At 34.3% G+C, this 10070-nt stretch overlaps 1 protein-coding gene across 1 annotated transcript; it reads right to left on the reverse strand.

The window, feature by feature from the left end:
- Positions 1-908: 908 nt before the first annotated feature.
- LOC7456377 (probable receptor-like serine/threonine-protein kinase At4g34500) lies at positions 909-4616 on the reverse strand. Its single transcript, XM_024607966.2, has 7 exons — positions 3867-4616; positions 3046-3150; positions 2827-2949; positions 2218-2388; positions 1968-2097; positions 1679-1888; positions 909-1282 (listed from the first exon to the last, which is right to left on the reverse strand). Exons 1-7 carry the CDS (start codon positions 4448-4450, stop codon positions 1160-1162), a joined length of 1446 nt encoding a protein of 481 aa, XP_024463734.1. The 5' UTR covers positions 4451-4616; the 3' UTR covers positions 909-1159.
- Positions 4617-10070: the final 5454 nt, after the last annotated feature.

Consider the following 10070-nt stretch of genomic DNA (forward strand, 5'->3'; position numbering starts at 1 on the left):
CTCTCAATGCTGACCATGTGGGAGGGACAAGAGTTTATTAATGGTGATATATCCCAAAAATTCCGCCACATCAATATGTTTGGTAGAACAAGGGATACCTCTCTTACGTAAGAGGGGGATAGTTAGGTTTCGAATTTAAACCAGGAAAAGATGGAGTTGGATTTATGGAACGAGGCGAGACACTGTCATTTTCACTGTGCAGCCCAAGTCTGAAAGTCGATTAAGTCGAATAATGAACTAAAAAAACGGAGAGATAAACTATTACATCTAGAAGTATCAAAGCTAAAGAAATCATATATATTTGCTAGCTTGGCTAATGATACATTACAATAGAATAAATGATGATCGGATAATTTCATTTGTATATAGCGATTCCATGCATTTATATGGCCTGGTTCAAATTTAAATACCACCGCTACACCGATCCAGCGCCTCCCGTGCACGCATCACTCACCGACGCACGGTCTCTGGAGCAGAAGTGGGTAATTGCTGCTGGATAGGACTCGGCAACAGTAACTGCTACACCGCGAGTCCCATAAAAGGATGGAAAAAACAGAATCGCTACCATGATGATGGTGACAGATGGTTTCATCCCCTAGCACGGTCTTTGGCAATGAGGTTGGTGACCAGTTGAATTTTGAAGCATTAGCATTTTGTCCCTTCTAAAACATGGCACCACTGGATACCTAGCATTTTGTCGCTTCTAAAACATGGCACCACCGGATACTTGGTGACCAGTTGAATTTTGAAGTTCAAAATCCCCAGATACTTGGAGTCAAAATTATCTTCAAGCCCAAGCAAATCGAAGATTAATGGCTGCATTAAGGATATTAATACAACTGAGAAAGTTGAATCTGAAGGCATCTAAAAGGGGTGAAATATATACTGACTTTTAAGCTCAACTAGCCTTCATCCAACATTCCACGATGTCATTCATATCAAGCAGGTTGCAAATTACTTGTCAACATGTCAATATTTACAAAGCTCACTTAATTACTTGCTGCAATATATCAGCAAAGAAAGACAACCAAGAAGGTGGGAGGCGTAAACATGATATATGCACATCGAAGACATGTAATTACTTCTTCGTATATTTGTGGAAAATTATACTGCAAAATAATCTGAATTCAGCAACTACTAGGTTTCAGATGGTGAACAATCATCTTCGCCTTGATCTCTCTACATCAGCACCACTACCAGCAAGCTTGGTTGGATGTGGAATTTTGTCAGAGATAGAATCAGTGGAAGGTGGAGGATCATTCTCTCGAACTGCTCGAAGTTCCTGCACAGACCAAATAGCAGCTTGAAGCAGATGAAAGGAAATAAAAGAAGGAATTTGTGTACTTTCTTGTTGAAGAGGAAAGAGTTACCATGTTACTGAAATTACAAAGCTTAGCCAATCTAAAACGCATCCTTTCTGTGACTCTGTCTTGTATTTAGTCCAAAAATATGCTTTTCTAAATTTTTAGAATCTTGATGGTTTATTTGCCAACTACAAGGCTATGCAAAATCTAATCTGTAGAATATGCTGTATTGCTTATGTAAGCAACACAGACGATGCGAATTCAATTACAAGTAACATTAGTTGGACATCACACCATGGAATTAGGTAAAGCTTACACATCAAACAGTTTTGATGAAAATGATGGCATGAAATAGTAAGCATGGGAGGACTTACAGTACGAAAAGGAAAGTCGTCTGCCTCAAGCATATGAACAATTTGCCCCATTTTTGGTCTCTTACAGGAATCCAAATCTATACACCGGAGGCAGACCAGCAATGTTCGTTTCAAAGCCCTTGGAGCAGGCTGCACTTCAATGAGGGGATCTACAAGCTCTTCTGCACGACGACTTGCTACCATTCCTTTGAACCAATCAACCAAGTTCATCTGACAAACCAATTAAAGGGTGTTACGACGGAGATTCAGTTTTCAATACAGATGCTTACAAGGGGAAACATGTTTTCACCTCTCCAGCTGGTCTGGAGTAATCAATAGGACTCCTTCCAGTAATCATCTCCATAAGAAGAATTCCAAAACTGTATACATCACTCCCCTCGTTAAGCATACCCGTGCTTGCATAATCAGGAGATACATATCTGGAGCAAATGGTGATAAAATGAGTGTCAGTGTAGAGTAAAGATAAAGAAATGTTATCCAAATTTAAATTCGACCAACTCATTACAAATATTCAAATACAATTTTGAAAAGATACACACCCAAATGTCCCCATGACACGTGTAGTCACATAGCTTGCTTCAGAACCCAAGAGCTTGGCCAATCCAAAATCTGAGACCTTGGGGTTCCATTTTCTATCGAGAAGTATGTTACTGGATTTTACATCCCGGTGAACAACTTTAGGTTCTAAACCTTCATGTAAATAGGCTAGCCTGCATCAGAGATGGGAAACATAAAAGTTCAGGTACAAAAAGAGTAGAAGAATTTTTCAATGGGAAAGATTAAGAAAAAGAAGGGGGGAAATTTAAAGTCTGATCTTTGATGTTATTGTCTATTCACAATGACTAAAATTCTTTAATCTTTGCCGAGGAAGAATAAAAAATCAATCCTCAAGAAAGAGTGAATCTGAATGGAAGCACAAAATAACACAACCGACACAAACTAAAACTACCCCCACTAAACTTCTGCAACGACAAAATTGATGGCAATTCTGTAGACTGAACTTTGTAGGTGCTCACGTATGAAGATATATCAGATAGACTGATTAAAATCAATATGACATGAAAAGCAAAAAGTAATTAGCCCCACTATTACTGATCAATCACTGGGAGGACAACTAAGACATGAAACTAGAGCCTAGAGTACCGCACCCTTTTGCTGTCCCAATTGCAATCTTCATTCGAATAACCCAGGTCAGAGGACTAACAGGACCTACATCACCATGTAACCATTGCTCCAAGTTTCCATTGTCAACATATTCATAAACAAGCATCCTGCAAGGCCAGAAACAGTTCCCATGAAAATGAACAAGATAAATTTCATTTCGTTGAACTTAAAATAGATGGGTAGGACTTGGATGTGAGAAATACCTGCGAGCACCTTCTGCACAGTACCCAATTAGGCGCACTAAGTTCTTATGTCTTACTTTTCCAATGACTTCAACTTCCACCTTAAACTCCTTCTCCGCCTGACCCCTGGAAATACAAAGTTCACAGCATATGAAGTTCCAACCAGATCATTCTTATAGTGCACAGATATTACACGACTTGAGCTTTTGATGAGAATATTCATAACCTAGTCAGAGAACTCTGTAACAATAATTAGGAAAAAACAAAAAAAAAATCCTGTAACGAATCAGAGCAACAGTGTTTAGTTAGCATTGATTACATTACAAAATCATGTAACATTTTCAGGATTTCTTATATTCGAATTTCTCTCCAACAGCGAAAAAAAAACCCTTCGCTTCTTCACTCCAAATTCCAAAGCCAATTCAGCTCCAAAAAAGAAAAAGAAAAAGAAAAAGAAAAACTATAAGTAGTTTAATGAGATCGATCCTTTGTCATTTCAATAAGAAAATAAAGCCTTGCCATTCATAAATCGAAAGGACAAAAAGAGAAAGGTCAAAAAAAACAAAAGAAAAAACAAAAAAGCCTCCTAAGCTCAAAGGTATTAAGATAATGTTGAGGAAGTGCAAACCATTGGATAATGAAAATGAAAAAGAACTAAAGAACAAAGCAACCCTCTACTTTAATTCCCTACTAGACAACCACTACTACTCCATCATCAAAAGACCAAAACTTTGCCATCATAAACAAAGCAGTTAAATACAAAAAGGAAAACAGAAACTATAACAATTAGAACAAAATATACAAAAACTAAAAAATAATTGAAACAAAAACCGAATACTCACTTGTTATTAAGTAAATTCTTGACAGCAACCACATACCCACCTTGCAAAACACCTCTATAAACAACACCATACCCTCCTTCACCAATCACATTTTCTTCAGCAAATCCACGTGTCGCGATCTCAAGCTCTTTCAAACTATACCACCGACCCCATCCTATGTTTTCATCCACCGACGAAACGTCGTCAGTACTACAACCACTCTCTCCACTCTTCTTTCCCATCTCCAGATCACCACCACCACCACCACCAACATTCTCCATCTTTACAAAACCCACATTTCCCATTTTCCCCTCATCTTTCTCTTTATTTTTCAAAACCAAATCTTTAATCTCCACAATTTCTTTAGACACTAATGGGATCGAACCCGAACTGTGTTTCACTCTCATTTTATTGCGTTTTCTAGCCGCGCGGCGTAAACGAACACAGAGGAATATTGAAAAAGAAACCAAGAGGATACAGAGTAAGAGAATTGCGATTAATACATAGAGTTTAAGATTCAAAAATGGCGTTTGTGAGGCTAGTTTGTGAGGGAGAGAGTTGTAGTGGTTGGCGGTGATGTTTGTTTCAGTATCTGAATCCGACATGGATTCGAACTTTCTCGGAAATGTCAAGGAAAGAAAATTTTAGTGTTTTTTTGCTGAGAAAATAGAGGAAATTTTGCGAGTTTAGTGCTTGGTGCTGTAAGAGAAAGGGGAGAGAGGAAGAGAGAGGGTGTGTGGAGAGACTACTAGTCTGTGTTTTTTCGACGTATACAAGCTACAAAAAGTGAAAGGAGACGTTAAGTGATTAGTCGTTAACTCTTGGGTTTGGTGTAGGGGATTATTACGATAATGCCACTACTTTGTGATTACAGATTTGTCGGGATCGCAATTTTGCCTGACCCGGACAATAACCGGCCCGACACGCCCGCCCGACTCTCACCATGATGGCGGGTATGGATGGAGGTGGCTTGTGATACCCCCCATTCATAACGGTCCCATCCTTCAATATATCCTGACCGGGCAAATAAATAATACAATGATTTCACAATTTTATTTTTATATATACATTATTAAATTTTATTACATATAATAACTCATTGCATAAGATAATTCATATGTACATGAATATAAAAAAAGGGCTGGAAAGAATTAGAAATTTAACCTAATTACTAGAATTATATAGTGTTTGATTGAAATTCAATCTAATTCCATTCAAATCAAGTATACGAGAAGACAAGGCCCAACTCCATCCAATCCATTGCATCCTACACATGAGCGAATTTGAAAAGGACATGATTTGATTTTCTTGCTTTTGTATTAAAGGATGATTCATACTTTGATGTTGAATTAGGAGGAGAGAATCATCATAATATAAGAATCCAAGGATGTAGATTGGTGGTATGATTGCAACGTATTTGTTTGCTGGTTATTTCCTTTAACTTGGTGCTGGTCTGCCTTTTTCTCCTTGTAGAACAAGCTTGGATGCCTGCAATAATGCATGTCTACATGTTTGATCAGTGTCAAACTTCGCCGCAGCAGGGGATAGGGTAAAGCATGTGTTGTGACTGTCGAACAGGGAACAAAGTCTTGGGTATACTTTGGAATTATGCTCCCTCCGTTCAGATGAAGCTCATGAGAGTAAGCAGAAAGTGATTTCCCATAAAATCTTCGTACACGGTTGGTGACTGTTATGAATAGGACCACCAAGGTAAATTGATTTCTACGTACAGTCACAAATATCGGTGTGAATATTATTACCTAAATGTTCCGCCTCTGGTCAATGTTTGTCTGTTGATCGAAGTAAATAAGTGCTCTGGCTGGCTGGCTAGCTAATGGAATTATTCGACTAAGCATCATGCAAAGAAATCAATGGAACGGGAAGCTTGAATTCAGTCGTGGAAGTCAACGAGCCATTCTGATCAGTAATTAATCATTAAAAACCAAGGCTGGGCAGTGGGTGCTTGTATTGTGAAGAATGATTACAGCTGTATGGAGAACCCTTTACAATCCAAGTCTCCTTCTCGAGAAAAATCATGAGGGTTAGAAAAATAATGAATATCTTTGTTTTCAAGTTCCTTAATTTGGAACAAAGATTCAGAACGGTGCTGTCGAACTTAGTTGAGAGTTGAGACAACTTGGGGATGCCATCTGAGGTTGTTTACAAGTTTCAACAAACTCTTGGTTGACCGTGGCCAATGAGGCCCTTCCGTAGAGCACAAATTAGATGAAAAAATGTTACTGAATTTCAACCGAATCCCACATGTCATTTGTCTTAACCAGGTCGAACGTGGGTGTCAATGTAACTTGCCACCTAATACATTCTCAAATTAATGTCCCCTAAAAGGCTCGTACGACTGCTTAAATAACATTTATGTGACCACCAATATTTTAACACAACTCTCCCAATAGTATATTTGGAATTGCACGTTTGATCAGAGTAGGTAAATAGTGCTCAAACTAGAAAAATAGTTAAGTGGGATTTATCACAGAAGATTGGATTGCTGGGAACTTTTATTGCTTTATACTGAGAAAACTTGCAATACCCCGGAATGCACCAAGAATAGCAGATGTTTCTTGCCAGAAACTGAAGCTATTTCCCACCTCAGTCTTGGAATTTAGTTATCCATCCACAGAATGAGAAGATTGGAATTCTGAATCAACCGGATATATATGGTAAAGATATAACAGAGTTTTCTGGTCTCAAACCTATATATACACGTAATAGAAAACATATATATACACAAAAAAAAAAACACAATATATATATATATATATATATATATATATATATATATATATATATATATATATATATATATAGCTCAACACGAGAGGCCATCTTTTGTCTCGAAGAAATAAAAATATATAAATTTAATATTTTTTTATTTTTAAATTATTTTAATATATTAATATTAAAAATAATTTTTAAAAATAAAAAAAATATTATTTTAATCAATTTCTAAAAACAAATATTTAAAAAATAATCATCACCGCTCTTGCTAATACCCCTTCCGTGAATGTCCTCCTTCAGAAGCTGCATTTTATGGTCCAGTAGGAGAAGCTGCATTTTATGCAAAATCCGCTGTCGGGAATTGGTTGGCTTCTTGTAAATATTTAGAGGCCATGAGGTGATTTTATAACATTATATAGTCCGATAGCGGGGGGCATGACTTCCCGAAAGAAACAGTGGACAACGAAGAGTGGGGCCATGGAACCACGTGGTAAAACATTAATGTTCATATGATAAAAATCGTGAATCTTACAAGTCACTGGAGTTTATACGAGGTCTAGTCTATTGTATTTGATTCGATTCAAGGAAGGAGCGCCACAGCAAGGACAAAGCCAAACCACCCCTTATGGAGCCACTCTCCCTTCTTGAATTCAAAATTTTAAACTAGTTAAAGGGCATTTGTTCGTGACTTTCGGTCATGGCATGGCTGGAAACATTCGGTTATTAAGTAATAAGCTAAAGGACGTGGGTGATGTACTGTTTATCCACATTCAATACAATGTACTACTGTGTATTTTATTTTTAAAAAAAATACCTTTTTTTTTAACTTTGCCTCTGTTTTTTGTTTTTTTTTTTTCTAAAATTACTTTCTTTTTTTTCCAACTTTCCCTCTGTTTTTTGTTTTTTAAATTATCTTTGTCGATTTTATTTTTTTAATATTGAACTAGTTAAAAATTTTGTTTTGTAATTTTTTCCTTTAAAATATTATGAATTACTACGGTGTTTTTCCATATGGTTTTTCTATTTTATTTTTTTATTTTTCAAAATTATTTTTTTATTTTATTTTTTAAATATTGAGCTAATTGAGAATTTAGTTTTGTAATTTTTTAAAAAAAACATTGTTGGTTGCTACAGTGTTTTTCTGCATAATTTTTTTTTATTTTCTCCGAAATTATCTTTTTCGGTTTTATTTTTTAATATTGAGCTGGTTAAAAATTACAGTTACAATATATGAGAAAAGCATTGTAACTTTCCTCACAAATTACTGTGAATTGTCATAGTGTTTTTTTCCACATGGTTTTTTTCTAGTTTCTTTTGTGTTTTCTTTTTTTGTAATATTTTTTTCCAAAATTATCTTTGTCAGTTTTATTTTTTTAATATTAAACTGGTTAGAATTTAACTTTATAATAAAGTTTAATCATATGGGAAAAGCATTGTAGCTTTCCTTACAAAACACTATGGATTGCTAGAGTGTCTCTCAACATGGTTTTTTTTTCTTATGATTTTTTTAAAATTATCTTTATCAATTTTATTTTTTAATATTGAGCTGGTTGAGAATTACAATTAGAAGTCATTACAAATAAAGCTAAATCATATAGGGAAGCACTGTAGCTTTCATCACAAAACACTGTGAATTGTTATAGTGTTTTCCAACATGATTTTTTCCCTGTTTTTTTTGTTTTTTTTTCTAAAATTGTTTCTGTCGATTTTATTTTTTTAATATTGAGCTTATTGAGAATTTAGCTTTATAATTTTTTTTCTTTAAAACACTGTGAATTGTTGTAGTGTTTTCCCATATGATTTTTTTCAAAATTATCTTTGTCGATATTTTTTTTAATATTGAGTTGGTTAAGAATTATAATTACAATAAAGCTAAATCATATGGGGAAAGCGTTGTAACTTTTCTCACAAAACACTGTGAATTGCTACAGTATTTGTCTAAATGGTTTTTTTTATGATTTTTTTTAAATTGTCTTTGTCGATTTTATTGGAGAAAGCACTGTAGTTTTCCTCACAAAAACATTGTCAATTGCTACAACGTTTTTCCTCATTGGTTTTTTTCCTTCTAAAATTATATTTGTTGATTTTTTTTTAATATTAAGTTGGTAGAGAATTTAGCTTTATAATTTTTTTTGCTTTTTATTAACAGAAAAGCTAAATCATGTGGCGAAAGCACTGTAACTTTCCTCACAAAACACTATGGATCGCTACAGATCATTTTGTTTAGTCTCTAAGTTTTTTATCACCAACATATTTTTTTTTTCTGTCATGAAATATTGACTCCATCATACCTTTAGTTTTTATTATTTGTCTAATAGTTATTCACAATTATAACACTATCAAGTATATTTTTTTTATAAATTCATGACAGCGCGTGTTATTAGCTTGTAAAATTATGTGTTTGTATATCGAAATATTTAGGGGACGGTGCAAATTTCTGTTTCAAAAAACATCGATATTTCTGTTACAGGTTGTCGTGGATTCTTTAAAAAAATTTGTAGTGCTATCTGTTTCAAGAAATGAGTTACCATTTTGAAAATTAATTTCAATTATTTGGACATAAAGCGAGCACAACATAAAAAATGAGCTAGGTTAAGAGACTTTCTATACAGTGAATATTAGCTATTTAACCTGGGATGACATAATTTTTTTTTAAAAAATAAAACATACATGCACTTTTAAGATTTGTTTTTGTACGATAAAAGAATTCTAACTAGAATTTGAAAAGATATATATATATATATATAACAAAAAAAATTATAGCCAAAGTTAACCAGCTAACATTGTGATCCAGGTTTTGAAATTAATTGGTTCAACAATTTTTTTTTTTTATTCTTTATCTAAAATAAACACCTGTAACATTAAGAACCAATCAAATATCAAGGTGATTGGAGAAAAAAATCAAACCGAAACAAATTACATTGCCTAATTAATTATAAATCAAACATTAAGGGATGAAATTATATAAAAAAAAGATTAAACAAGAAAATATTTTTAAAATCCAATCATAATGGATAAAAAAAAAAAAAGCTCAGTCTCCTCGACCTAGATGGCCCAGAGCTCTTGGACCTCCAAAAAAGGCATTGGCGCACGATCCTGAAACAACCCACATGTCCTGGTCTTATTTTTCTTAAGAGGCAGATGGCAGGTTGTTTGCCCCTAATTATTTTTTTAAAAAATAAGGTTGACTACTTATCTCCTGTCTTACCCAGATCCTGACAACCTCTAGCCAGTCTGTTTTAAACAAAAAAAAATCAATTTTCAATAATATTTTAACCGAAAAAACAAAAAAAAAACACTATAAACACCTCTTAAAACATATTTACAATCTCTAACAACTCAAAAATTGACTTAAAAATCCACAATCAACCCGAAATTAAAATTCTTTCAGGGTTCAAATCCATCCTTCCAGGCAAATTTAAAGGAAAACAACACCTTGAACAAACGCTCCTCGTTAAAAAGAATCCATTAACACCGAAATCATATGTTTTT

This window comes from Populus trichocarpa, chromosome 9 (assembly GCF_000002775.5).
Source record: "Populus trichocarpa isolate Nisqually-1 chromosome 9, P.trichocarpa_v4.1, whole genome shotgun sequence".
In the NCBI taxonomy this organism is placed as follows: domain Eukaryota; kingdom Viridiplantae; phylum Streptophyta; class Magnoliopsida; order Malpighiales; family Salicaceae; genus Populus; species Populus trichocarpa.

Coding starts and splice junctions, on each gene's coding strand:
- LOC7456377 (XM_024607966.2), bottom strand. CDS start 4,450: ATGTCGGATTCAGATACTGAAACAAACATCACCGCCAACCACTACAAC. Junction 2,950..3,045: donor TGTGCAGAAGGTGCTCGCAG/GTATTTCTCACA, acceptor CTGGCCTTGCAG/GATGCTTGTTTATGAATATG. Junction 1,889..1,967: donor ACTCCAGACCAGCTGGAGAG/GTGAAAACATGT, acceptor TTGGTTTGTCAG/ATGAACTTGGTTGATTGGTT.